The sequence below is a fragment of the Drosophila miranda genome, chromosome 2, assembly GCF_003369915.1.
Source record: "Drosophila miranda strain MSH22 chromosome 2, D.miranda_PacBio2.1, whole genome shotgun sequence".
In the NCBI taxonomy this organism is placed as follows: Eukaryota; Metazoa; Arthropoda; class Insecta; order Diptera; family Drosophilidae; genus Drosophila; species Drosophila miranda.
The window spans coordinates 10,480,122-10,507,282 of record NC_046675.1 but is presented as its reverse complement, the minus strand read 5'-3'; the positions used below and the strand labels follow the sequence as shown (position 1 = coordinate 10,507,282).

Genomic DNA, 27,161 nt, shown 5'->3' with positions numbered 1-27,161 from the left:
CCCACAGCCTGCAGCTGTAGCTGGGGGGGCTGCTATTGGTATCAACGACAAACCGCAGCCCACAGCGGAGGTCGTTGCCTAGGCGAAAAAGCGAAAACATGTTTGTGCAATCCCAAACCCAGCCTACGTCTCCAACTGATCTCGCTTCGTCTTTCATTTGCATTTCAGTCGCCTAGGGGATCGGACGTAGCAACGCCTTGAAAACTACATTCAGAACCATGAGCTCCAGCAAGATTGGTGAGTCTCTCGAATGTTCTATGTGAGTGTCCCCCCTTTTACACATTTTTATCCCTAGCTCTTCTTAGCGTTTCGGACAAGACGGGTCTGGTTGACTTGGGCAAGAAACTAGTGAGCCTGGGCTTCGATCTGGTGGCCAGTGGAGGCACGGCCACAGCTCTGCGAGGTGCCGGCCTCAAGGTAAAGGATGTGTCGGACATCACTGGGGCACCCGAGATGCTCGGCGGACGGGTGAAGACTCTGCATCCTGCTGTCCATGCTGGCATCTTGTCGCGCACCACCGACAGCGATCTCGCTGACATGTCCAAGCAGGGCTACGGTCTGGTGCAGCTGGTGGTGTGCAATCTGTATCCTTTTGCCAGCACCATTGCCAAACCAGATGTTACGCTGGCCGATGCTGTGGAGAACATCGACATCGGCGGAGTCACGCTGCTGCGTGCGGCGGCCAAGAACCATCAGCGCGTAACCGTGGTCTGCGAGGCCGTGGATTACGACCGGGTTCTAGCCGAGATCAGCGTCAAGGGCGATACCACTCTGGAGACCCGCCAGTCTCTTGCCCTCAAGGCTTTCACGCACACGGCCAGCTATGACGATGCCATTTCGGACTATTTCAGGAAGCAATACGGATCGGGTGTGTCCCAGCTGCAGCTGCGCTACGGCATGAATCCGCACCAGAAGCCGGCACAGCTGTACACCCAGCTGGCGCAGTTGCCACTGCGCGTTCTCAATGCCTCGCCTGGGTTCATTAACCTCTGCGACGCCCTCAACGGCTGGCAGCTGGTGAAGGAGCTGAAGCAGGCACTTAAGCTGCCGGCGGCCACTAGCTTCAAGCATGTGTCGCCCGCCGGTGCCGCTGTGGGTGTGGCCCTTAGTCCGGCCCAGGCCAAGCTCTGCATGGTGGACGACCTGTATGAGCAGCTGACTCCCCTGGCTACGGCCTATGCCAGGGCACGTGGAGCGGATCGTATGAGTTCGTTCGGCGACTTTGTGGCCTTGTCCGATGTCTGCGATGTGGTCACTGCCAAAATCATATCCCGCGAGGTATCTGATGGCATCATTGCTGCCGGATATGAGCCGGCCGCTCTGGAAATCCTCAAGAAGAAGAAGAATGGCAGCTACTGCATTCTACAGGTGGGTAAAAATGAATGTGAAATGAACTGTTATCTAATTCCAAAACTGATTTTAGATGGATCCCAGTTACGAGCCAACCGCCGTGGAGCGCAAAACCATCTTTGGCCTCACGCTGGAGCAGAAGCGCAACGATGCCGTCATCGATGCCACGCTCTTCTCGAAGGTCGTAAGCAAGCTCAGTCCATTGCCAGAAGCGGCTGTGCGAGACCTCATTGTGGCCACCATTGCCCTGAAGTACACGCAGAGCAACTCCGTTTGCTATGCTCGCGATGGACAGGTCATCGGCATCGGAGCCGGCCAGCAGTCAAGAATCCACTGCACTCGGCTGGCCGGCGAGAAGGCCGACAACTGGTGGTTGCGTCAGCATCCCAGTGTGGCCGGCATGAAGTTCAAGGCTGGCGTAAAGCGCGCTGAGATTTCGAATGCCATCGACAACTACGTGAATGGCACTGTCGGCAAGGACATGCCCTTGACCCAGTTCGAGAGCATGTAAGTGAAGAATTCTGAAAGAAAGGTACTCGATCGCTAAACTCTCTTAATCTACAGGTTTGACAAGGCGCCCAAGCAGTTGACAACGGAGCAGAAAGTGGAATGGCTGAAACAGCTCAGCGGCGTGGCCTTGGGATCCGATGCATTCTTCCCCTTCCGCGACAACATCGATCGCGCTAGCCTGGTAAGCTGGAAAGCTGTTGGCGTTGGTATACTCTACTTTAACACAATTGTATTATGTTTCTACAGAGCGGTGTATCGTACATTGCCAGTCCTGCGGGCTCCACCAATGATGCTGGCGTCATTGCCGCCTGCGATGAGCATGGCATCATCATGGCCCACACCAATCTGCGTCTGTTCCATCATTAAGGACAGTGAATCCACCCAAAAACAAGCCTAGATCTACAAATACCAGTTTCAGACTGTAATATTCGGGTATTTTTCGCATTTGTAGTTCTATAAGAAATACTATCCTCAACTCTGTCGAATATACAGACCCAACCCTGACTGCCTCTTTCCCACATTCCATGCACAATAAAAATAGATTAACCTTTAGTTAGTTAAACGAACGCTGCCTCGACTAAACACTATTTATTTCAAGAATTAGTTGCTATTGAATGTACAGTTCGAAGCCAATCGTATCCAGATACAAATCCAAATCCATGACCAGCTGCAAGTCTAGGGGCGGCCTACCGGCTGCGTTGCTTGCGACAGGCGCTTCGACAATTGCACAAAAAGACGATGAAGGTGAAGCAAAAAATGAGCACAGAGCCCAGGACCAGGGCCACGGAGGTGGTCTGGTCGTAGGTGAGCGTGGGATCGAGCACATGCTGCTGTGGCAGCAGTTCAAAGTCGACTAGCACTTGGGTGCCGTTGGGCGGCGGGCAGGGCTGCTGCACAATAATCTCCTGGTGCTGGACCTGTGATAAGAAACACCACCCCTTTAGGTATTGTAATCTTTTTTAATGGGAGAGACCCACCTGTTTGTTTCGGCACAGCTGCAGTCCAGCCGAATTGGCCAGCGTCTCGGCACTGTACTCGTCCTGCACCAGGACGGGCAGCAGCCAACGCTCCGGGGATACCAACTGCAGCCAGGACCAGAACTTGGCCAGATTCTGCGGATGCACTAGATAGCCACCCACCGATGCCAGTGCGAGGCTGATTAGACCGTTGACAATGCTTGCCGAGACCTTGCACGGGAACAAATGCGCACAGAACAGGGCCAGGGTCTGGACGAGGGTCAAGTAGAGCAGCATGTAGCCTGTAAAAGCAAAAGCAAAGGGTTTGTTCAGCAGAGCGAATGCCAGGTTCAGGGCAGAGCCAAATATCTTACCCATGTACAAGTAGATCCCTGTATCGCTGCTGTTCGAATAGGTGTAGAGCCCGGCCATGCTGTGTGCCGGCAGAAGATATGCCAGCCAGATGCACAGGCTGGGAAACAGTCCCAGTAGACTCTGTTCGACCAAGAGAAAGCTCTATTAGTGCTCTTTCTTCCACAGTATAGTCATTATAGATATTCACCTGCACAACGATGTAGAGACTGCGGGAGTACAAGCCCAGTCGAATGTCTCGCTCCGCATGCCGTCGATCCTCCTGTGTGTCCCGAATGGTCAGCATGACCAGCGGCCAGTAGACCAGCACCATGACGCAATGGTGGTAGCCAAAGCGATCGTTGTAGGTCAGCTGTGGATCCGAGGCAGGCACGTCCCAGAAGATGCAGCCGATGCAGAGCGACAGCACGGCGGCGGCAATCAGCTTGCTGATCCACGTGAGCAGCGAGCCCGGCTGCTTGTAGCCCGCAAAGCGCTTGATCAACGCCTTCATCTGCCCAAAGAAGCCCGCCTTCATGGTAAAGTTGGGCAGTGAGGCGGGTGGGGCGGCCAGCGGGGGCTCCGAGTTGATCTGATCCCAGGCATTGGCCAAGGATTCGATGCGTGCAGAGGACTCGAGCATTGCTGCCGCTGACAGGTCATCCAGGGTGACCAAATCCACTGAAAAGACAGAAGGTTGAAGCCTGAACGAGATTGATAGCAACGGCATCCCACTTACAGTAGTAGTCGGCTGGGTTCTTGAACGGCGGACAAGGATAGCCGAGTTCGCCCATGTGTCGTGGCAGGTCGGCACGACTGCCCGAGAAGACTGTGCGACCGCCGGATAGCAGCAGGACTCCAGAGCACATGGAAAGTATCTCGAAGGTGGGCGGCTGCAGAGTCATGATAACAATTCGTCCGCCGCTGCACCACTGCCGCAGATACTCCACCAGAAAGAACGTGTCAAAGATGTCCATATTGCTGGTGACCTGGTCGAGAATCAGCAGCGAGGACTGCGCCAGCAGCTGGCATGCCACGCTCAGGCGCTGCTTCTCCGAGTGCGTCAGCGAGGAGACATTCGAGGCGCGCACCGTGTTTAGGCCCAGATCCTCAATGAGCACATCCATGCGCTCCTTTATATCGCTGCGATCGATGGGACCCCGCAGCGCCGCATGGAAATTCAGCGTACACTGGACACTCATGCGAGGATCGAGGGAGGACACCTCCAAAGCCGGCACATAGCTGCACAGTTCCCGCAGTCCGTGTCGATTCACCTGCTGCCCGTTGATCAGTATCTCTCCGCCCAGGCGCTCGCTCAGTCCGGCCAGACACTCGGCCAGGGCGCTGCCCTCGCGCTGCGATGTGGCCATAATGGCAAACAGATCGCCGGCCTTTGCCTGCATCGAGACGCCGCGCAGGCAGGGATTCACGTCGAGGCAATGCACCTGGATGTTGGGATAGATCAGGCCCATGCCCGACTGCTTACGGCTATGGACGTACTGCTGCGGATGCCGTGAGCTGGCGTAGATCCGTGACTCGTTGTAGTCATACCCCAGACCGAGGCCCAGACCTCCGTCTACGCCCATCCCGCCCTGGGCCCCCAGCAGATCCGCCTCGCTGTGAGAGCGATGGCCGTAGTGCTTGCCATTCGTCATGTACTGCTGCTGCTGGTGCTGTTGATGCATCTGCTGGTGCTGCTGTTGGTGGTGATGGTGCTGGCCCACTGCTATGCTGGCCCTGCTATTGGCCTGACGCAGTGCAGCCGCAGGGACGCCTCCGCCATGGGCCCTCGACTCGGGACGCGAGTGCGGCATGCCGCCAATGGCACGGAAGTCGGACTCGCTGCGGTACTTCCGTAGATTCGGTGGAACCCGACTCCGCGTCGTCTCGTTGTCGCTGCTGTCGTAGCCGCTGGATCCGGCGCCCGCCGGTGCGCCCGAACTGTCCCTAAAGCCACGATTCACGCGGCCCCTTACGCCTCCCAAAGCACTGGAGCCACCCGGTCCTGGTCCTGGACCCGGACCCGGGCGATGCGAACGCTGTGATCCGGCATTCGGTGGAAAGACGCGCGGCAGTCCAAACTTCAAATATGTGTACATATTGGAGCCCAAAGGAGACCTGCAATGGGGGGATTCGGATTAATTGCTTGGAATATCTCCGGTCAATCAAATACCCCAATCCTGAGCTCATCTTTTAAAAGTATTTACCGACTAATAGATGATGGAACGGTGGAATGGATGATAATAATTGGTGATCTTAAACAATATGTGACTCTTCACTTACTTGGGACCGTAGCGCGGATGATTCAAGATTGATTGAACTGTGGTATCGCGTAGCTGGAAATTTCCATATGGCAGCGGTGATTTGTCTGACGATCCCAGCGCTGAATCGGTGAAGTCAGAGTTCAGATTTTGCCTGAGAGAATGGAGAATAAAAGGGAGTTGCATTAGGTGGCTGCTGCTGCTGCGGCTGTTGCGGTCAGCTGGACATGATTGGGGGGCTTGGTCACTGCAGTGGCTGTTCAATTAGCTATTTATGGCATTTTGAACTTCCGCCTTCCGTTGCGGTTAAATCAAGCGTCAAAAGTGTCCGACAGGTGCAGCCGCCTCTGACGCTCCATTGAGCAGTGGAGACTGCACCCAGGGGCTTCCCACACACTCACCTGTAGATGGACCAGGCATGCAGATCTTCGGATGCCGCTGGCGGCAGCGGTGTATTGGGTCCATGTGGCACGGAGTAGCGACGCTCCTCGCGTGACATCTTCTTGCTGTTCGAAAAGTTGCTTAGCTCCATGATGGTCTGCAAGTAGAACGAATATTTCGGGTCAGAGAGTCAGTTCAAGAGCTCGAGCCAAAAACGTAAGCTAATTCCGAGTCAAACTGGGTCAAGAATACTCGCTACCGTCTCTGCTGCTGCTGCTGCTATTACTCATAATTGGCGGGAATTAGCCTAATGACAATGCCGGTGCTCACATATCCCCACACGCAGCAGGCAGCATTCTCTGTTTGAATCGGAATTGGAGTCTCATTCAGAGTCAGAGTCACAGCCATTGTCAATTCATAAAGCGGAAATTGTGCCCGATTCTCGGCTGCACGGACCCTTGCAGATATACTGCCTGATTGTATCTTCAGATTTTCAAAGAATATTCCTACATTTATTATGCCAGAAGTGAGTTTCACCCTTGAACTATATCATGTGTCTATTTGGATCTTGGCGTCTATAACAGCTAGAGAGCGGATAGATTTGGAATGTGGATGTTTCTGATGCCCACTCAGTTCGAGTTTCAACTGCCATTTGTGGGCTTTTCCCTTCCGTTGCCACAAAGCAAAGGTAATGATTGTGGTTTCCACATTTTTGAATTACCATTCGGTACTATTAAATGATCTACTGAGGTAGATTACAGCATAGGATACGGCACGAATGCACCTCTTTACCGAGTATCTTTCCTTAAGATTTGTTGGCTCAAAACGCACTCTCATTAGCTTCATCTGTTTGGTAAGTGCACGGTCACCACTGGATTGGTTACTTGCTCGACAAGTGCTCGTAAAGAACCCTCGTAAAGACAATGAAACCTAATCGGGTGTTCGTCTTTCAGCGGTTGAAGCTTATTTCTTTGGCCTGAGAGGCAAGAGAGAACAAAGCGGTTGCTTTGCTGCTGATTTCGACACGGTCGCTGTGTTTTTAATTGCCAAAAAAACAGAAAAAACAGAAGAAAAACTGGCATGCAAATGAGCCGCAGAGGCGCCCAAATGTGGCGCATTATGCAATTCAAACAAACGCCAAACAAACTAATGCACTCCAAGTGCACCTGCCCCAGACTCCGGCCGTGTCTGTCTGGTTTGTGGATTGGTGCAGTGCACCGAGGCGTGTGGATTTCCGTTTGGGTGGAAGTGTGGCAGCCACACACACCACACAACCCCACTGATTACGTAGTCAAGTGTTCTACGAGGCTCGGAGATGCCGATGACGCTGCCTGGCGAAAGTGAACGGCACCCGCCGCAGACCAGACAGATGTTTGCCACTTTTCAGTCGTACTCTCAGGTACTCTCCACCAGGTAGTAATTACCACAGATGCTAGTAGGCATCTGAAAGTGAAGCTGTGCGCTGGAAAGGCGGTGCCGGAGAAAAGTTTGGCGCCTTGATTACAGCATACCTTTCCCCCAGTTAAACTTTCAGCTGGATATGATTGCTTATTAAAGATTGTTGCCTGGGTATAAACGCTTTTAATTGCGTGTTAAATTCGTTTTAATTAAAATCGTTTGTGGCATAATCGCATAAACGGATTTTTCTACTCGCTTATTGCCAGTTCAACGCATTTTAGTTGATTTTTGTTTGTTTGTTTGTTTCTGTTTGTTTATTATTGTTGTATCGTTTTCCTCCACAATTACAATATTTGCTGGGGGTTTTTGTTGGTCTTAACGTTTTGCTTGCACTTGGCCAAGTACAACGGAGTGAAAGTGGAAGTTGTGGCTGGCGAGCCGTCGCCAGCGGCCAAGCAAAAGGTTTTTAATACCCGCGAGAGCCTGGAACTGACAACCCAAGACAAGCCATCCATGCCACACAGCTACAGATACAAAAACTGCTGCAGATACTGCTGCAGATACATAAGTGTATGTATCTTAAGTGGGCAGACTATGGGGGCACAAAGAAATACAGATCTGCGGCATCTAAAGAGTCGCTTTGTGTGTAATGCATGTAATGAATGAATGGTATTGGGGGCAATGATACGGCTACGACTGTGACTGGGACAGGCGGCATTGATTTATGCGATCATGATGCTCTGCCGACTCCAAAACAGATATCAAAGTAACTCAATGTACGCGTATCTATGGCTCCATTGTTCGCACAAGTGCGTGAAGCCCACAAAAAAAAGCTACGCCACTATTGCCAGGTAGCAATGGATGGATGGATGGATGGAAAGGAAAGTGAATTCATCAAAAAAGACTTTTAGTTTCAAACTAAAGACATCAAATTATCAAAAACTGATGGTCTTTCAGTTCGGGTAGGAAGTGCCACTGATTGATGGTGGTTGTTGGTGAAGATTAATTAATTCGTAGTGATTAATATATGATGATCAGCGGAGGTGAGCTTTGCCGCTTGAGCACGTTTCAGTTAAAGATACATAAAAGCAGTTGTCGGACATATTTTCGATGGCTTAAATCTGTTCTCAGTTACTGTTTTGTCCAGCTATTGGGTGGCCTTCCGTTGCGTTGCTATCTGTTTCTGATTGTAGTCTATAAACTGGCTCTGCTGGTTGCATGCCACCAGCATGAAAAGCGAGCTGCAGCTGTGCAGCCCAAAAATGCCAGCCTCCAAGAGAAGCAGTTCCGCTGCAGTCGAGGAAACCAACTGAGAGTTACAGTTGCAGTTGCAGCCGGGCCAGAATTATATCATAGACTTGATTATTTCTCGGCCATAAGCAATGTGCCAATGTGGCAATGCGGCGGCCTGGCCAATGTGGGTCAGTTGTTGTTGCATGATTCCATTGGGACTCCGACTCCATTGCCGTGCAGCGGATATTCGCCTGTCAACGGAGTCAAGCTGGTGTGAATAAATCACAATGCGCTAAGTAATTGACCAAACGGTTATTGGCAACAGCTTAGCCACAACGATTAGGTCAATTGGCATTGACAACTGGCCGGGCCAGCCGGCTGGAGCCCAGTGGAGGAGAGTGTTACATGTTGCAGAGACCCGTTGCTGTCATGCTGCATTCCCGTTGCCTGTCCTGCATTTTGAAGAAGACACAGATACGAGTACGAGTGTACTTGTCCGAGAGAAGTGGTTGTCGGTTGACAACTCCGAGAGAACCGTTGCGTGTCTCTCCGTCTGTCTGGCCAGAGACCTAGTCTTGGCCAGAGTCAGAGTCAGAGCCATACACATGGCCATTGATGCAAAACTGCAGTTAGACACGAGCATCAACGATCGCGACGACCAAGAAGACATTGTCGACTTGGTTTTTCGGTCACTGATCGCCGGCGCACACATTTTATGATTTAATGGAGCGCGCCCAAGTGGTCCCCGGCCATAACAATTTGTTGCTCTCTCTCTGCTGGTCGCTGGTCGTTTGTGTGGCACTTGGCTGGCCGCAAGTGGTGTGCGTTTGCGTCCGCTTGATTGGATTACAAACGAGAGGCAGACAGCTGCCCCCCAAATGACCTGCGCTGCGCCTCAGATGCCCTCAAAGATGCCGAATCTTGCAAAGATTTCCATTCCCACGCAAAAGCCAATTAAACTGGGTTAACAAATGAGCTGTTTCCCTTGCCCAGCCTGACCCGGTACCCGGTACCCGGTATCATGTCTCCAGCTCCAGGCAAGGGGCCAAGTTTTCATTTCACTGTCTGCCTGCCCCAGACCCCAAACTTGTTCCTCGCTGCAACAGGTAGGTCAGCGACAACGAGCCGACAGGCTCCCAAATCAAAATCTGGCCTTTGATTGCCACTGACAGACTGTCCAAGAGAAAGAGAAAGAGGCACGGGCTTTGCCTAGTGAGAAAGTGAAACTCTTGTGGCATAATTTGTGGCTGTGGCGCATGGGGCGTATGATAAATGCCAGCAAAATATTTCGCGACTGGAGCGGAGGCTGTGTCTCAAAAGTGGGTCGGCTGCAAAACTGCAGTTTTGTAATTTGCAATTCATTTGCACAAAGGAAACGACATTCACATCGCATCGAGGCATACTCTCAAGCTCCCACTAAGAGGTATTTGTAATGCCCCATTGAGTCATTCCATCAAATGTTTAAGATTCTTGATCAGAAACCTCAAAGATAAATGGCATAATAAAAAAAACACACCCATTAAAATTGTAGGGAGTACGAGTACCGACTGACTGAATGGTTATTATTAGCCAGAGAGAGCTCATTCCAATTTAATTTATTCAATATTTTATGTCCAAACGGGTTATCCTGAAGCCATGCATCTGTTATACCCTTTTTCAGGACTTTCCACAAATATGCCGATGGGCGGCAACGAGATCTGAATACCTCCCAGCCTCCCAGTGCATACCGGAGCTCTGACTAATGCCAAAGCCAGGGGTAATTAACAGACTAAATGATTGCCCGCTTGTGGCCAACATTCCAGCGTTTGTTGAACTTGTTCCACCGACGAAACGAAATTTTTTCTGATAAAACACCCCTCCGGCCCTCTCGATGCGCGGCATTCGAGATGTTTTGTGTGTGTGTTAATTGAACACTCGAGTTTTTCGGAGATTTTTGTTCGGGTTTTTGCTTGATTTTTAGCACGTTTCTTTGCCTGTATTTCTTTCTGGACGAGTATGCAAATTGCCGATAGATACAGATACACAGATCACACTCATACACATGCTCGGGCTTATGAAGTGTCTGCCAGATAAACGACATTCAGTTCGTCAGAGTGACGGCCACAAAGAGAGGGAATCTTGAATCTTGAATGGCAGCCGAACGGAGACACATACTCGTAATTTGTGAAAGTTTTGGGGCCGAGTAAATTGATTATGAGTGAAAGATATTTCTGGGGGAAATGCGAGCAGGCGCTCAGGACAGCAGGTGGAAGGAGTCTGATGATCTGTTGTGGCTGAGAAATAGTCATTAATCATAGGCGCTCTCCTGTAATGCGTTTCCGAACCGTATTTGAGCTGACCCAAATCGTTGCTCGCGTACAAATGGATTTGGCACACAAATTGTCATTAAATTGAGCAATAGCCGGGTTCCGGGGCACGGGGCCATAACCAGAAATGAGTTAACCAACAAGCTGGCAGAAATGCGAGCACAAGAATTCCGCCACTCTGCTGACGTCGTCGCTCCGTGGCTGACTGTGACCCCAAAAGAGCGAAAAAAACGCTAATGTCAGCCGCCGTCAACGAATATTCGTCATGGCTGCATAGCCCCCACGACGTATCCACTGCGGTGGGTCTCATTGCGGTGTTGATTTTCATCATGCGGCTCGGCACGGCAAGGCTTTCAGCTCTGGCTTTTCAGTTTTTCGGTTTTCGGTTTTCCATTTTCGCTTGTGCGGTTAGAAAATTGAAGCAAGGTCAGTTTTATTAATTGCCAAAAATGGTATACAAAACTCTGCCTCAGTTTTGAGCATCTTTACAGGCAATTAACGCCGAGCAACAGCAGCAGCCCAAGACAAAGGGGAAACACTTTCCTGTGTTGCAACACAACAGACGACTTGTGAAAGTGGCCAACAATTGTGGGTAAAATTTGCATGCCAGCGGCACTCCCCTTTTGCCCACACACGCTCTGGCTAATTGACATAAATTCCATGACAAACAAAATGGAAAGAAAGACAGCAGCAGTCCCTGTGCCGTTCCCTGCGTTGCCATTGCATGCATAAAAATGCGACAAACAAATGTACGAGGGAACGAGTATTTGGCCAAATTCCCCCAGCACACACACACACACACACCCACAAACACAACCATGTATGTCCCCTGAGATGTAGACGAAGACAGAGCCCACGACCTGGTCTCTGGGTCTCTTTCTGTTGAGTGACATGGATTCGAAGTCCGAATTATTCGGCTCACGTTCGAGCTTCGCTTCACATCTCTGAATCCATCCTTCATTCTATCCATGATTCTATGTCAGTGTTGTGGCCATGTCTGTGTGAACTGCCAAGTGAAATTAAGTTCTCTTTTCTTTTTATGGCCGCAAAAGTCACGAGGCAGAGATGTACTTTCTTCGCCTAATTATGCAGCTGTTCTGCTTCTGCTTCTGCCGCGTCTCGTGTGTTAATTTAATTATAATAAAAAGTAAATTAACTTGCTATCTGGCCCTGTGTGGCGTATCTATCAATGCATACGATTTTCATGGTCGCAGCTTTTATGTGCATCTGGGGAATTTCGAATTTAAATTTCATACTCGTTAAGTTTTCCCTTTGGCCAGCAAGCAGGTCTTCATCCATGCCATTGGACTGCCGCTGACTTCATCCGAGTGAGAGCTAGTCAGAGCCGTTGATCATTAAATGCAATGATTCATTCGTCTCGGAATAAACCAGCTAGCATCCACACATCCCATTCCATCACATCACCTCAGATCACATACTAAGGTTCAATTGAGGGACAGCAACTGCGACTACGACTGGGAGCTGGGAACTGAAAATCGGGGTACCCAGAACAAGAACAAGTTTTGGCCAGCAAGATGCAGCCCCACCTTTATTGAACCAAAAACTTGCCTAGACCCCAAGACAAAGACAAAGACCAGCCAAAGATAGCCCCTCCAAACCCCACATCCACCCCACGCTGGGACTGAGACTGAGACTGCGAGTAGCTGCCAAACTCCCCACAAAGCCATAACTGACAATCAATTCGAGTTTAAGCCGCCGCCGTTGTCTGCCGTTGTCTTGGCGGCCGCGCCTTGGCTCTTGGACTCTTTGTCTAGACCCCCGAGTTGCTGTCTTAAGTCTTTCGATTTTCATTGGAATTGGAGCTGAAATTGTTCGAAATTGAATTACGATCGCTCCAAGATACCAGGTTATTGTCAGTATTGTCGCTTCTAAGCACTTTTTTGGCTTTGTTCTTTGGGTTTTTTTTTCCTGTTTTGGTTTGGTTTTTTTTCTAATTTTTTTGTGGAGGGGGACGTAAACAGCAGCCACAAATCATCATCAGGGCTCCGTTAACAGCTATAATAATACTGTTAACTAATTTACGCCAGAACCACAGCCACAATAGGGAAAAATCAAGAAAAACAAAACAACAAGTCAGCGGCCCAGCAGCCCAGTAGCCCAGCGGCGCACAAGAACAAGAAATCAGTTTTCGGAGGGGGCCATCGGCCCCCCAAAAGAAACCTTTTTCAATGGACTTGGCCATGGCTCAGCAATCTAACGGTACGGTACGCTCCGTCCACGTCCACGTCCAAGACATGACGGGGTAATTAGGTGCGAGTAATTTGGAAATGGAAGCCTAGTGGATGCCAAGAATCTGCATTGGGAAGGGCCGCAGAGCCCACGGAGACAATGATTTACGGCCGGGCCCTGAGAATGGTGTTAAAAAAAAAAAGAGTTCTGGGGGCTGCTGATTGGGGATCAGCGCAGCTCATCCGAATGGGCCGAGAAATCAAGTTTCACGGCGAAAATTTTGAAAGTGATTGTGAGGCAAAGATTGGCAGCTGCATCGAAAATTGCAAAATGAATGTGAAAGTTGCTTAGGACAGCCGCTCGCTGATTCTGTATACATATGTATGTGCCGCGGTAGAAGCTGTATATATAGCAGTTACGCTTATATACCTTACATATCTTTATAGCTTCATATAAAACTATCTTCAGGTGGTGCCAAACAAATAATGGCAGTGGCGTTTATGGCCGTTTTCAGGTATAGCAAAGAGGAAATGCCAAGACGGTGCCGGGAGCAAACAAAAAATGATCCCCAGAGAGCACTGAGCCACCGAGCATTGAGCATCGCGCATCGAGCATCGAGCACCGAGCACTGGCTAAGCAAAGGCAGCCGGCCAAACAAACAAACAAACTGAAACTTGTATCTGAAAGATACACACTCGCAGAACCGAACAGAAAAGAAAAGAACAGAACCAAACCAAACAGACAAGACACACAAGCTCGCACACAACAGTTGGGCACTTGGCCATGGCTCTGGCTTTGGCTTTGGCTTTGGCTCTAAATGGGGGGCTTGGGCCGCCACTTGGGTTCTGGTTCTGGAGGGCCCCACAGCGAAAGAGAGTGGGCAAGAGAGCGAGCAATAAGGTGGAAGCAGTGGAAAGATAGAAGCCAGCAGAACAGCACAGCAGTGCCGAAGCGTTTGCTAGACAAAACCCGCTTGTGGGATCTTTGACCTGCGATGGTGACGACCGAGAGAGCAGCCGCAGCCAACGTGGAGCGCTGGCCCGTCAACGCCTTGGCTGGGGCCTGGAACAGTGGTGGTGGATACTCGTACTCGCCTCGAACCTTAGAAGAGCTATCTTTGTGTCTGAGCGGGTTTTGCAGAGAATGTGTGTATCTTTGAGAGGTGGCAAGTGTTGGTCTTGGCGTTGTTTAATACAATTAACAGTAAATACCAGTTGTACAAACTCCAATTAGTTGTCCACCCAGAGATACATTTGTAGATCTACTACGTATTGTCCCTTGCTGTTCGCTTCGTTTGTATCTGCAACACTTACATTTCTCTTGTGGGGGGCTCAGCTCCTTTCTGGTTACAATGTTGGCAGTTCTGTTGGCAGCAGTTACCTCAGTGTCTGCATGTTCCACATAGATACAGGCACACACACCACACTCACACTGATGCACAATCACACACGCACTCTCGCGTCACTTGTATCTTATTTGGCGTTTCTGATGGAACCACTTGTTGTTTTTTTTATACTAATTTTTGTTGTATTGGCAATTTTATTTGTCATAAGCCAACATTTGCATGCACTTCCACATAGCCATTTGGAATTTTGCACTTATTGTATTTCATTGGGTTTTGTTTTCTGGTTACGCCAACAACATTTCAATTAGATTTCCATCCGCGAAACACCACTTTTTTTTGATAATTTTTTTTTTCTCTGCTTGGAATTCTGAATTTAGTTTTCAAGCGCCGTGCGCAGGCAGCAAATGTGATCGGATCGCACCGAACCGCGACTCTGCAGAGGCAACTCTCTCGCTGCTCGGTTGGAATCGAACTGAACTGAACTTGGCCTCCGGACGCCATCTTAGCCCGCTTGGTCTCTGGCTCTGGCTGCTAGCTGTTGGAAGCGATTCAGTCGGAGAGTGTGTACTTCCAGTGAGAACGGAGTGGCTCTCTTTCCAGCCTGCCAATTGGAATGACGGGCTTTGGGCTAGCTCCGATCGGTTCGGGCCACTAGCCACAGTTTCAGTTGGAAGATCGCGCTCAGTTGGTTTGGACGTATCCGCGGAGGTTAGCGGTATTCTAAACAAGTGATTTTTTTTCTTGTAAAAAATATATATATATATTATGATATAAAATCAAAGAATATTAATACAATAATTAATAGGTTGTTAAATTTTTACTGCTGATGCTAGTTCCAAGTGGTTTTTTTATGAAAGTGATTTCAGAATACTTATGGTAGCTTCCGCTCTCTGCCTCTCTCTCTCTCTCTCTTACCCTGTTAGTTCCAGTGAGAGCACAGCCACCTACCACTTTTGTAACATTTGTTTTTGAGCCGCTCTTGAACTACGGACAGCGTGTGAGGCATAGAGCAGGAGAACAAGAAACAAACAAACCGTTCTTGTTGTTGCTGAAGTGGCTATGAAAATGATTGGAAGCGACTACGTACTGGAAGCGCACAACATATTCCACACCACCGAGGCAAGTGCACTGGAATGCAATCCACCCCGAAACACATCCACTTCTTCCACTTCCAATGAGAGTCTTTTGTTTTGGTTCTCCCAACAGGTGGATGGCGGCGGCTGCTTCAATGGAGCCGGCAATTCGGCCCTGGTGCTCAAAGGCGTCAACCTCACCGTCCACAGTGGCGAAGTGATGGCCATACTGGGCTCTAAGGGTAACTAAACGATCAGATCAGCGAAAAGTTAACCCAATTAACGTTTTGTAATTCACTTGATTTCAGGCAGTGGAAAGAGGGCCTTGTTGGATGTCATTTCAAGGCGTGCCGATGGAGCCACTCGCGGTCAGGTGCTGCTGAATGGATCGCCGTTGTCCAAGGCCTTGTTCCAGCAGCGATGCGGCTATGTGACACAATCCTGCACCTTTGTGCCCGGCCTGACGGTGGCCCAGACCCTCCACTACACGCCAACGATTGTGAGTGTTTATCATTGCCATATAGACATCAAATAATTATGGTATACGATGCAGTTGAGTGGCTATCTAAAGAGTTCCAAGGTGCGACAAGTACTGGCTGATTTGGCCCTATCGCAGGTGGCCCACAAGCGTGTGGAGTATCTGAACATCAGTGAGGCGAGACGCCTGGCTATTGGCATACAACTGGTCAGAGATCCAGGTGAGTCCATCCACCCTTGATTGCAACGGAATGTACATAACCGATTGTGTTTCTCTCATAGTAATGCTATTGCTGGATGAGCCTACGCATGGACTCGATCCCCTGAGCGCCTATCTGCTGATATCCATTCTATCCAACACGGCCAAGAAAACTGGATGTGGGATTTTACTTTCGCTAGAGAAGCCACGCTCCGATGTGTTCCCATTCTTGGATCGTGCTCTGTTTCTGTGCCTGGGCGGTGTTGTCTACTCTGGTGGCACTCGCGCCATGCTGGAGTACTTCCATGGCATTGGTTTTCCCTGCCCCCAGCTGGAGAATCCCCTCATGTATTATCTCTGCCTGTCCACTGTGGATCGTCGCAGCCGTGATCGGTTCTTGGAGTCCAGCCAGCAAATCGAGGCGCTTGTGGAACGATTCTCCAGAGAAACTCCTATCTCTGATGCGCCATTGAATAACATGGGATCCGGCAAGGTTCCACTGGCCTACGGAAAACCGGGAGAGCTTAAAGTCTGGGTTATGCTGTACTTGTAAGTTCGCAATCGTAGAACATGCATTTAGATGGTAACTTGCTATTTCTTTTCTAAGGAAACTGCTGGCATCCACCTTCTCCTGCGGTCTGGTTGGCATGAAGACGCTTTTCCTCCGACTGCTGCTGCTTCCCATAGCCTTGAGCATTCTTTGGGCTTTCTATACAAATGTGGGGGTAAGTAAACAGCTACATTTTCCGCTCGTTTGTCTATAAACTCAACATATGAATTTTCTAGGACGATGCCCATGGCTTCTTCACCAGAAATGGCATGATTCTGAACATATTGGGATTGTCCTATGGCTGCGGGATTCTGACCACCATATCTCTATGTAGGTTTTTGGTTTCATCCTTTAAGATTCGCGCTTAAGGTTCTTTGTTGACTCTTGTAGTTCCAGTTTGGCGAAAGAAGCTCTCACAAGACACCCCGGAGGGCCTGTACTCCGGCACCACTCTCCTTATTGCGTACAATGCCGTATCCATTCCATTCTCTGCTGTATCCGCGGTCATAGCCAGCTGTGTGGTGTATCCGTAGGTCCCGCTAAAACATGAAACAAGTTCCAAATTAAATGTCTTCTTAACCGTAGATTGCTGCTGGATTTGAAGTACAACAACGGCATAGTATTTGCCTACCTTTTTGTGGCACTTTGGTCCAGTTTTGTGCTCGCCGAACAGCTCACAATTGCCTTTCTCCTGGTGGTCAAGGTTCCCTTCAATGCAGCCATCGCGGTGACCTATGCGCTGGTCATCAGCATTGCCCTGGCTAGTGGTACAGTGCGGTGGGTAGCACAATGACACACGACCAAATCGCCATACATTATAGTTTCGATGTTATCTTTAAAGATCCTTCAAGGGGTTACAGCCCTGGCTGCAGGACAACACCAAGGGCACACATACGCGCTACGCATCTTCCCTGCTGCACAGCATCGCCTTCCAAACGCGAAAGTTGAATTGTACGCCCACTGCTTCCGTAATTTGCCCCAAGCCAACGGACTTTATGCACGAGCGTCTGGGCTTGCCACATCCAGATGTAAGTTATACATAATCTAATATTGAGCAGCATTTATAAATCCTAAGTACTTACAGGAAACCATTGATGTGGCTGCATCTTGTGCGTTTGCTGTGGGCCTGGCTGCGTTTAACATGCTCGTGTATTTGTTCCCCATGCCGCGCTGTGTGCGACAAAAGTTTAAGGACTGATCTGGCGATCGTCCACACTGCACAACATAACTAACTTTATTTATTTTAAGTGTATTTTTCAATAAAACTAAAAACATAAACATAAACAGCAAAGGCGCGAACTACATCGATACTTTTCAGTATCGATAGTCAAAAGTGTATCGATATTAACGATGGTAGTAGTCGATACCACTATTTAAAAAGAATCGCCAACGACATATCGCGATCAAATAATTTTGGCGCCCAACTAAGTTAATCGAAAGATATTCGAGTTTTATGAATTACATATCATTTTATTTACAAGAAACCTTAAAGTTAATACAATTTTGTAGTGAATTCATTGAATATTACACAACAAGTACAAAATCAGCCACTCTTCGATACAATTTTCGCTCCCGATTTGCTTCATTTTAACAATTGTCTAACGACTAAACATATACTTTTTTATTTAAATAACTAGATACACGCATGGAAATTCATTAGAACGCATCTGAAATCTGATTGAATGAATGTACGCGAGTGTTAATGGGTGCTAAGCAGGTCATTATTCGATATGCATATGAAAGATAATGCGAGCGAGTGCAGGCGGAACGGAGCTAGAGCTGGGATGATCTTTAAAGTACTGTGGCACCTATGTAGCTGCTGCTAGAAAAATGACGCTGAAGAAATGGATGGATATGGATGCTGGATCGTTTACGCTATGAATAGTAGTTAATGGTCAAGGCAGTGCAAAATGGATTTAAAGGTACAGTTGTGTAAGTAGTTAGTTCGAGTGCTGGGTGCTGGGCTAGAGGCCAGACCAGCGAGCGGATGTAGCTCAGTCCGTGTCGTAGTAGGCATAGTCGTAGCTGGTGTCCTCATCCGCATACGGTGGCCGCTGCCGCTTGCCGGCTGGCCTATCCTTCTTGTCCAGCTGCTTCTCCTTTTTGCTCCTGGCCGACTTCTTCGCCTCCACAGGGGCACTTGTCGTGCTGGTTGTGGTCGTCTTCGTTGTGCTTGGAGTTGGTCGCCTGGTGGTGCTGGTGGTAGTGGTGCTGGTCAGTTGGGTGGTGCTGCTGCTGCTGTAAGTCGTCGGCCTGCTGGTGGTCTGGGCGGTTGTCTTCGGACTAGATGGCGTTATCTGCGGACTGTACTGAGAGTTGTACTGCTGCGACGTCTTCTCCGCCTTGTAGATGTCGGCCCGCAGCTTGTTGATGCTGGCAGCGCCAAAGTTCAGCGATTGGGCCGTCTTGAAGAGCTCATCCTCGTCACTGAGGTCCGACTCCCGCTCCTTCTGATAGGCGGACTGCTGCTGACTCTTCAGATGGCTGTGTGCCTGCTGGAAGTTGTGGCTGAAGCCATGCGGCTGCCGGCTAGACGGCGGAGCACTTGGCGTGGTAGTGCTCGTGGAGCTGGAGGATCGGGTACGCAGGAACTTGAAGCGATTGCGTGGGAAGTCGTTCTCATACAGCTCCGGATGGTACTGACCGTCATCCTCATCCACATTGTAGTACGGATTGGCAGTGGTAGGCAGAGCTCCAGCCACCGTCGATGCCTTCTTCGTCGTACTCTGACTGGGACGCTGTGTCTGCTGTGCCTGATGGAAATTCTGCTCATAGAGCTTCTTGTATGTTGTGGGCTTGAAAGTGGTCGGTGTGAATGAGTCCTTGGCCGCATGCGTTACCTTCTTCACGGCAGCGGATGCCGACGTACTGGCCGCCGTGGAGGGGAAGTGCAGCTCATCATCCGCATACCGTTGGGTGGTGGCCTTGTAGGTGATGCTGCCGCGGCTGGTAAATGAACGTGGCTTTGCACTGGGCCCCGAACTGGCGGATGCCTTGAAAGGCGCCGGCTCCTGGGTGCCCACTCGGGACAGCTGTTGAGGCTTGGGGCGCTGATAGTGCGGCTCCAGCTTGTTCTGCGTGGCCTGGAAGGGTTGCGGCTGCTGCACCTTGCTCTTGGGGATGTCGACGAACTCGTTATGGTTTATGTAGTTTGATTCCTGGGGTCCCAGCTTTTGTTTGCGTGCCGCTACCGTGGGCTTGTTCCTTTTGGTGGTCTCCTTGTCGAAGTCCTGGACATTCTTGCCCGTCAACTTTGTGGAGCTCGATGGCTGCTCCGTGTACTTGGGCGAGGGCGTGCTCTTGAAGCGATAGGCGCCGCTGTTCGGATTATAGGTGGTTGGCTGGATGCGCTCCTGGGTCTGGTAGTCGTTCGCGCCGAAGCTGAAGCGACTGGTGATGCTGCTGCTGGGTCTTGGCGTGGTCGTGGACCTGGCTTGTGGCGTATAGTCCAGGAAGTCCGTGTTGAATGAGGCATGCAGAGTGATCTTTTTCACCGATTTGGTGGTGCTTGGAGCTGCGGTGCTTGGGGTTGTGCTACTTGTAGGGCGCTGTCCTCGAGTGGGCGTGACTCGCGACTTGCTGGACGCCTCCGTGGTCTTGCGATTGTAATCGCTAAAGTCGTTGGGCTTGGAGCGCACTCCCGCCGACGATTCCTCATCGTACTCACGCCCGCCCTGGCGGTTCGAGAAGAAGTGCGAGCTATGGGAACCCTTGAAGATATCATCAAAGTCTTCTGCGGAGTGGAGTGGAATAGAGACAAGAGCGTGATTAATTTGAGTAATAATTTTGAAGATTCCATTGTTTCGTATTGTTGTTGCTGGCTTACGCTTTGAGTCGTCGTTGTTGTTGCCGTAATTGTTGTTGTAATAGCTGCGCTCCGTCGTGGATGTCGTTGTGGTGCTTGTGGTCGAGGTGCTGCTCGATGTTGTCGGCGTGTAATAGCTGGAAATGGGTCGCTTGGTGGGTTGCGTGATCTCCAAATTGGGACTCGAGCTGGAGCTGGAGCTGGAGCTGGAGCTGGAGCTGGCATAATTATGTCGCGGGCGTGACTTCTGCTCACCGCCGCGGCTGTTCTCCTTAGATCGACGGACATCGCCTGCAATTACGCGTGGCCCCGCGATGAAATTAAACTTAATTGCTGGATAAACCCTAGAGTGTCTTACCTGTTTCGGCCCGCTGCAGATGGAACGTGGCCTCCTCCTCGTTGGCGCCCTTGCTATCGCCGTCGCGGTACAGATCGTTCAGATTGTTGTTGTCGTAGAAGGAGGTGGCCTTGTCACAGTCCACGTCCGCCCAATTGGCGCAGATCTGCAGTTCCTGGTCAAAGGCCGTCGTGTTGGGGCAGAGGAACCGATAGTCCTGCACCTGTTGGACAAACGGATTAGCTCTTCGATGTAGGAGCTGCACACACAGCGAAATCATCAAAAACAGCACCACAAGATAACCACAGAGCAACATGCAAAATTCAATGTTATAAATGGATTCAATTTCAGCCAAAGCATTAGAGCCAAGACCAAGGCAGCAGCAGCAACAACAACAGCAATAACAGCCACAGCCACAGCCACAATTGGAGCTATCAGCCAAACCACAATCTGAACTGGCACAATCTGAACTACACCGCGAAAACAAATAATAAGTATCTTCTATCGCAATCGAGAACAAAGCCAATGAATGAAGATATTTTTTTGCATTCTCGGTCAAGAACCTCGGTCTCGTATGTATATTTTGTTGTTGCCTTCTCGGGAACGATAGCGATAATACAGCTGTCTTTATAAATAATAAAGAATACTTCCTTATTTCGAGATATATACAAATATTTTTGTAGTACTTTCTGTATTATTAAACTCACAAAACTAGCTACTCAAACCAGTTTCTATTTAACGATTTTTCTCTCAGTGTATGTTTTTTTAAATTGAAGCCACTTTTGCCTACCTACTGTATCATCCACACATCCAATCAGATGCTTCCTTGTGAGGCGATGATAGTGCCACAGTGCACCCCATCCCCCAGCCAGATATCAGGTTGCCTGCCACAAACTTTGGCATTTGCAACTGCCACTTGACATTTGGCCCCGGGGTCCCAGGTGACGATGCCGAGAAGTGAACGTTCTCGGCCTGGTTATCGATGCCGCTAGAGGCCCAATAGTGCAAACAGTAGGCTAATTGACAATCAGTTCAAAATCCATATTTATACAACACTATACTAGTGTTCATTCAAATAAAAATCTCACTCCAACACGAAAATAACACAAAACATAAAACATATAAAAAATCACGGCGGCTTATCGCATTTGCAAAAATGGTAAGTGACTCGAACTTCAACTTCAACTACTGCCCCAACGACAATGCCAATTCCTGTCTAGGTAAAGGTCTATCTGTTTCGCAAGCTGCATGCCCTCAGCCAGATGCAGAGGGAGGTCTGGGAGGAGGCGGTGTTCGAAGTGGTGGAGCCGGTGCTCAGTGGCAGGACCAGCACCGTCGTCAACTACGGCGAGACAACGGACTACGGCACTGACGAGAATGATGTGATGGCACGGATCTTTAGCGATTTGTTCAGGAATGTCTACACTCTGGAGCTGACCATGGAGGTCAACATATCTATCAGGCACGTTGAGATCAATGGGGAGCGTCCAGAGTCCACGGGTGACATGGAGGGGCAGGACCACAGGCCATCCAAGCAGCACTTTGTGGCAACCACCGGTGATGTCTACACATACATAGACAGGGTGATGCGGCGCCTGCCTCAGAGCCGTGTGCTCTTCACCCTCAACGTGAGGCAAACGAACATCGATCAGTCGAGAAAAGTCTACGGCAAGCTGCAGTTTATTCACCTGAAGAGTGCCTCTGCGGACCCGGAGATGGTCGACAGCTCTACGTCCATGGGCTCCTTGCTGAAGCTCTTAAAGGCCCTGTCCCGCAGCCCCAAGACACACATGCGATATCACAACATCAACTTGACGCGACTGCTCCACGAGGTGCTGGCAAGTGCCGACAGCACTGTGGTAATCAACTACACAGAAGCTTCTGTGTTCAACACAGTACTGATGGCGCCGGCCTGTACTCCGGCATCAGGCCATGCCAGACGTGAGTCGTCTGTCGAGATGTGGAAGGCGATGTACAGACAGGGGCAAACGAAGTATCGATTCCTGAAGGATAAGGTGCTTAGCCTTGAGTTCTGCACCGGCGATGAGGAAAAACGGCAGCTATATGAGTTGATGGATGCTCTGGAGAGCGATTCCGAAGAATATAACGATTCCAGCAGTAGCGACACGGCCCTACAGACGATGCAGGTTTGCCAGGACATTGGGATGCCCTGCTATATCCCTGTGTCCAGTCAGAAAATGCATGAAATCCGAATGGAGGCGGAGCTGACCATCGAGGAGCTCAAGGAGCTGCAGTCGACAGTCGAGCAGCTGTCCATCAAGAATCAGCAACAACACAAGGAGCTGCAGGAAAAGAACGAAATGGTACGCCAACTCAATGGGAAACTAATCAAAGCTAACGAGGAGCTGCTGCAACAGAAGATCTCCTTCCAGCAGAAGCTGCAGGCATACACGGAGAGGTTCAATCAACTTTGGCGGGATCAGAGCCAGGTCATCCAAGCGCGGGAGATAGAGCGCAAAGAGCAACTGTCCAAAATGCTCGACAGCTACTGCAAGGAGATGCAGAGCTCCCAACAGCGGCAGCTGATCCAGCTGCAGAAACAGACAGCAGAAGGATCGCGAGCTCCAAATCCAGGTTTAAAAAAAACAACTGGAGCTCCGGGCTGCACAAAAGCCGGCAGTTGCCCCACAGATGCCGCAGCTGTAGTCAAGGAAGAGCCAAGTGAAAAACTCTAAGCATGCAATAAAGAAACAAACACAAAGCCCACACTTAAAGGTCACCGATCCGATCCAATACGATCCAAGCGCTTTATCTGCGCTGTAGCAAAGTCTTCTTCAGGTCTAAGTATCATCCGGTTCGGGCCAGTCACGAAGCCCCATCACACATTCTCCTCCTCCTGCTGCTGCTGCCGATGCCTGGCTGTCCAACTTTGCCATTTAGCTGGGACTTTGACACAGACACAGAGACAGAGACAGCATAGCGCGCGGGGTTCGAGTCAGATCTCAACGAGCGCCTGCAAGTTCGTTGCCTAAGTCTTTCGTTTTTACCGCCAATTTATCGACTCTGTGTGGTGGGGAGGGGGTGGGACTTGAATCTATGTCTAGAACAATGTTTAGAACAGAATATGGCATTCGAATTCAGGGATTTAAATGTCATACAGTTATGAAATTTGGCTATAGATTATTTATATATCTCTCATCTCATATTAACAAAGAGCATTAACCATTCGCTGTGGCATAGGATAGCCTTTTTTGAGCTGGATCTGCTGCTGCCTTAATCCCAGACTGTTGCACTTGCAAGAGCAAACAACACTTACCCCGATTCCGGGAAGCTTCACGCACACGTGAAACATCTGGCACTGGGTGTCGGGATCGGCATAGTAGCCGCCGAGTATCTTGTCGTGGCAGGTGAACTGAGTCTTCGGCATATTCTGCAGACTGTACGTGGGCCATGGCCTGCCGAAAGCCAAGTCATCGTCCTCGTCGAGCAACTGCGCCTGGCCGAGTCCGAGGCTGCTCCAAAGTGTTGCCGCCGTCGTTGCTGTAAGATTCAGAAACAGAAAACGTGATCTGGTTAGGCTTACGCTCATCAAATGGAAACTCAAGTAGTGCTAGAATTGGTGCTTAGGCTGACACCGAGGCTGGTGCTGGTGCTCGAGCTGATGCTGAAGCTGACCAGTGGACGAGTGACCTTCATGTGGCCGACGCTCGCATCACTTTCGCTTACATGAAGCCAGCGCGATCTCGAGACGAGCTCATGATTTATGTGTGCCGGAGCAGGCACTTGTGGCTGTCCGGCTGTCCAAGGCTGAGCAACCTCCAACATGGTTCTGCGTGTGCCTGTCTGCTTTTTATTTATTTATTTTGGGTCCATTGATTGGTATTTCTGATACCGAGAGACATCATTAACATTTCAGTCAAACGGCAAACAAGACGCCGCATTCCCACAGCGATATATGATCACTCGGGTCAGTCCAGCTGTCAAATTAACCATAAAACGTATCCACTGATCTACGGATCCACTCTGCTCATGAGGGTTGTTCAATTAAAATGCCAAGTCAATCACTTTTATGGATATACCATCCAGTGCTTGTCGTACCTGCGTCGGACATTAAAAGCTAATTAAACCCGTGACTCTTCCTAATTGCCATGACGCCCATGTATCATGTCTGTCTCGGACTCTAACTCCGACCAGTTTTTTTCCTTCAACTACTTATTGTGGTATATGGCAGCCTGGCAGCTTCTGTTCTTGGCCAACCCCACCAGCCAGCAGCGGAAGATGAGCAATTAAAGCAATCGTAAATGCAATTTTCAGCTGCTGCTGCAGAACAAATGCTTCAGCCGACATGGTGGCTTCGGTTCGTCTGGCCCGGGCACAAATTGCACTCGCAGGTTGCATAATCTGCCAGTGCGCCCCATTCATCATGCCATAGCCAAAAAAAAAAAAAAAACAAAAACAACATAAATGCACAGAAAAAAGGAAAAAAAGATAAAGAAAACCCAAAGTACCGAACAAAAAGAGAAAACAAACTATCCAGCCTAGTTGGATGGATTCAAGAAGAAAGACCGTCGTCTGTGCAGCAACCCGACTCTGATTCGCATTTAATTCAAATTCAAATGAATTTCAATTTCAGCTTGCCTCCCCCCCACACCCAATCGTGCAGGGGCATTGTGTGGCAGTGAACTATGACTGGACTGACTGGACAGGGCAGCTCTTTTGTTTCCTTTCCCCCCTAAAAATGCAGATTGTTCGATGCCGATTTCAATTGCTTTGTGGGAAGAGAGTGAATCTCTAATTTTGTGCCTGCCCCGACAAATCGCACAGAGCTCAAAGCCCAGTCAAGTGGAGTGGGTCTCACGCAGAGTCGTCTGGCTGGAGTCCCCTCAAGCTTCCGTTTTTGGGCGTTGTCCCAATCCACTCTCCAATCATCTATCTCTTTTCCAGCTACGATTGGCTTGAAAGATAATTTACAATGTGGTAATTATGCAGATGACCTACTCTTAGCCATAATTGCCATTTCTCAGCCTTGTCGTCGTTTCGCCCTGCTGCGGGAGCTGGCCAACAAATTACATTTGATTTCGAATGTGATCGATATGAAACTCATTGAATCCCATTAATTTCTTTCGCGACCGATGGACCTTGAACCAGCATCAGCAATAACAGCAGCCCATCATTTCTATATGAAACATGTTCAGAAGACAACCCAACTAATGAGCATCATGCGATTTTTTGCCCAATGCTGCGATACGATGGGATCTTTTATGTCCAAGCACAATATGCGATTGTTCATGAGTCATTATCATGGAGAAGGTCGATTGCCACAATCAAAGAAGTACTGCCGAAGCTAAGGTACAAGTTTACCAAGATAAAGAAAACAAAAGCCTAAAAGAAAGTTACCCTAATCGATATCTGATCTGGTATTTTTTATAGAAATTTGTTCATCAATGAAATTCAAAAGCAGGTCGAAGCCGGTAAACTATAGGCATGAAAATTAACATTTTAAATCCTTTAGACAAATTAGATCAGAGCTCATGCAGAAAATCAATGACAGAAACCCCGAATTATCTATAAAATTTCAATATTTGTTGTTCTACGATTTTCAAGAACATTTTGTGGAATAAATTACCCCAAAAATTCTTAGAAAATAATCCCAGTCCCAGTTTTAATCCTAACGTTTTGTACTCACCCAAGATGATGGCAAACATTTTATAATCAACACTCAACATGACGGTTTATGGTTTAGGTAATCCAATTCGAGTGATTCTGTCAAAAATCAGGATGTTATCCAATAGGTAATCCAAAGCGTTTAAGCTGCTATTTAATGTCGATTTTCACATGGATCGCACTGCAAAACAAGACAGAATAGACACAGCACCAGAGAGATCTCATGAGTATGGTAAAGGGATTTGATTGGATTGGATTGCAAAATCAAAATGCAAAATCCCACAAGCCGCACAAGATGTTCGTTTCGCCTTGTTTCGCTTCGCTTTTCACGAACTAAACACCGCACACCAAAAAGTGTCCGTCATGTAGGAAATGAGCGGTGGTCGGTGCCGACAAGACCAAATAAAATGGTTCTTCTTTTGCTTCGCAGATTCAAGCGTATGTAAATGCGTACGAAAATGTGTTTCGCAAGGTGCGAAAACTACGGAAGAGCCATTTAGAAGGTGCAGCGAAACGTTGAGAGACGTGGACGTGAGGCGTCTGCCTCACTTGACTGGGCAGACGGCAGAAAAAGCACAGAGTCACAGCCGCCACTTGCAACAGGGCACAGGGCACAGCAGAGGTACGAACCGCACGGAGGAGACAGGCGAACCAAGCGAGCCAAGCGGGGCGCTGCGATGCAATGCGCGATTTGTGACTGGATCGTTTACGTTGTCGAAGCGAAATGATTTCGGAAAGCGAAAGGAAAAACCACTTGGAGCCCATCACAGTGGTGCCGCAGTGCTGCGGTGCTGTGGCACAGCGGCAGAGACGC

General features: G+C 49.4%; 5 protein-coding genes and 1 long non-coding RNA gene across 10 annotated transcripts; 3 read left to right on the top strand and 3 right to left on the bottom strand.

Annotated features, from left to right (window-relative positions):
• Nucleotides 1-162: 162 nt before the first annotated feature.
• On the top strand, nt 163-2,426 carry LOC108154720 (bifunctional purine biosynthesis protein PURH). Its single transcript, XM_017285081.2, has 5 exons — nt 163-237; nt 296-1,368; nt 1,424-1,857; nt 1,915-2,041; nt 2,107-2,426. The coding sequence occupies exons 1-5, from the start codon at nt 219-221 to the stop codon at nt 2,224-2,226; spliced, it is 1,773 nt and encodes a 590-aa protein (XP_017140570.1). The 5' UTR covers nt 163-218; the 3' UTR covers nt 2,227-2,426.
• LOC108154716 (ATP-binding cassette sub-family G member 8) lies at nt 2,409-17,752 on the bottom strand. 2 transcript variants are annotated; one of them, XM_017285067.2, is made up of 8 exons: nt 17,663-17,752; nt 5,830-5,966; nt 5,451-5,582; nt 3,907-5,285; nt 3,379-3,848; nt 3,191-3,311; nt 2,838-3,118; nt 2,409-2,777 (listed from the first exon to the last, which is right to left on the bottom strand). In XM_017285067.2, exons 1-8 carry the CDS (start codon nt 17,684-17,686, stop codon nt 2,547-2,549), a joined length of 2,775 nt encoding a protein of 924 aa, XP_017140556.1. In that variant the 5' UTR covers nt 17,687-17,752; the 3' UTR covers nt 2,409-2,546. The 2 variants fall into 2 exon arrangements, with proteins under 2 accessions (XP_017140556.1, XP_017140557.1); XM_017285068.2 differs by lacking the exon at nt 17,663-17,752 and adding an exon at nt 14,250-14,755.
• LOC108154719 (ATP-binding cassette sub-family G member 5) lies at nt 14,897-17,864 on the top strand. 2 transcript variants are annotated; one of them, XM_017285077.2, is made up of 12 exons: nt 14,898-14,989; nt 15,205-15,400; nt 15,488-15,596; nt 15,663-15,853; nt 15,908-16,052; nt 16,114-16,579; nt 16,638-16,755; nt 16,817-16,910; nt 16,971-17,109; nt 17,166-17,357; nt 17,422-17,608; nt 17,665-17,864. In XM_017285077.2, the coding sequence occupies exons 2-12, from the start codon at nt 15,341-15,343 to the stop codon at nt 17,776-17,778; spliced, it is 1,815 nt and encodes a 604-aa protein (XP_017140566.1). In that variant the 5' UTR covers nt 14,898-14,989; nt 15,205-15,340; the 3' UTR covers nt 17,779-17,864. The 2 variants fall into 2 exon arrangements, with proteins under 2 accessions (XP_033244502.1, XP_017140566.1); XM_033388611.1 differs by having other exon boundaries at nt 14,897-14,989; nt 15,205-15,596.
• Nucleotides 15,693-17,302, bottom strand: LOC117187014. Its single transcript, XR_004471821.1, has 2 exons — nt 17,212-17,302; nt 15,693-17,119 (listed from the first exon to the last, which is right to left on the bottom strand). It is a non-coding gene; the product is annotated as an uncharacterized LOC117187014 (long non-coding RNA).
• A 151-nt stretch (nt 17,865-18,015) lies between the features above and the next one.
• LOC108154718 (mucin-5AC) lies at nt 18,016-27,064 on the bottom strand. 3 transcript variants are annotated; one of them, XM_017285073.2, is made up of 6 exons: nt 26,978-27,064; nt 26,370-26,528; nt 24,000-24,223; nt 20,744-20,981; nt 20,407-20,676; nt 18,016-20,313 (listed from the first exon to the last, which is right to left on the bottom strand). In XM_017285073.2, the coding sequence occupies exons 2-6, from the start codon at nt 26,407-26,409 to the stop codon at nt 18,575-18,577; spliced, it is 2,511 nt and encodes an 836-aa protein (XP_017140562.1). In that variant the 5' UTR covers nt 26,410-26,528; nt 26,978-27,064; the 3' UTR covers nt 18,016-18,574. The 3 variants fall into 3 exon arrangements, with proteins under 3 accessions (XP_017140562.1, XP_017140564.1, XP_033244500.1); XM_017285075.2 differs by having other exon boundaries at nt 20,744-20,945; XM_033388609.1 differs by lacking the exons at nt 24,000-24,223; nt 26,370-26,528; nt 26,978-27,064 and adding an exon at nt 21,015-21,088 and having other exon boundaries at nt 20,744-20,945.
• LOC108154721 lies at nt 21,759-23,466 on the top strand. The gene is made up of 2 exons (XM_017285083.2): nt 21,759-21,881; nt 21,943-23,466. Exons 1-2 carry the CDS (start codon nt 21,879-21,881, stop codon nt 23,416-23,418), a joined length of 1,479 nt encoding a protein of 492 aa, XP_017140572.1. The 5' UTR covers nt 21,759-21,878; the 3' UTR covers nt 23,419-23,466.
• Nucleotides 27,065-27,161: the final 97 nt, after the last annotated feature.

What these genes read in the sequence shown, in the direction of transcription:
- LOC108154720 (XM_017285081.2), top strand. An exon ending in TTGACCCAGTTCGAGAGCAT is followed by an intron (nt 1,858 to 1,914) that starts GTAAGTGAAGAA and finishes CTTAATCTACAG; the next exon opens with GTTTGACAAGGCGCCCAAGC. An exon ending in ACATCGATCGCGCTAGCCTG is followed by an intron (nt 2,042 to 2,106) that starts GTAAGCTGGAAA and finishes ATGTTTCTACAG; the next exon opens with AGCGGTGTATCGTACATTGC.
- LOC108154719 (XM_033388611.1), top strand. Translation starts at nt 15,341, where the DNA reads ATGAAAATGATTGGAAGCGACTACGTACTGGAAGCGCACAACATATTC. An exon ending in TCTGACCACCATATCTCTAT is followed by an intron (nt 16,911 to 16,970) that starts GTAGGTTTTTGG and finishes TGACTCTTGTAG; the next exon opens with TTCCAGTTTGGCGAAAGAAG. An exon ending in TGGGCTTGCCACATCCAGAT is followed by an intron (nt 17,609 to 17,664) that starts GTAAGTTATACA and finishes AAGTACTTACAG; the next exon opens with GAAACCATTGATGTGGCTGC.
- LOC108154716 (XM_017285067.2), bottom strand. Translation starts at nt 17,686, where the DNA reads ATGCAGCCACATCAATGGTTTCCT. An exon ending in CATCCGCGCTACGGTCCCAA is followed by an intron (nt 5,286 to 5,450) that starts GTAAGTGAAGAG and finishes CCCCCATTGCAG; the next exon opens with GTCTCCTTTGGGCTCCAATA. An exon ending in GTCTCTACATCGTTGTGCAG is followed by an intron (nt 3,312 to 3,378) that starts GTGAATATCTAT and finishes TTGGTCGAACAG; the next exon opens with AGTCTACTGGGACTGTTTCC.
- LOC108154718 (XM_017285073.2), bottom strand. Translation starts at nt 26,409, where the DNA reads ATGTTGAGTGTTGATTATAAAATGTTTGCCATCATCTTGG. An exon ending in TCTGCAGCGGGCCGAAACAG is followed by an intron (nt 20,677 to 20,743) that starts GTAAGACACTCT and finishes GCGTAATTGCAG; the next exon opens with GCGATGTCCGTCGATCTAAG. An exon ending in CAACAACGACGACTCAAAGC is followed by an intron (nt 20,314 to 20,406) that starts GTAAGCCAGCAA and finishes TCCACTCCGCAG; the next exon opens with AAGACTTTGATGATATCTTC.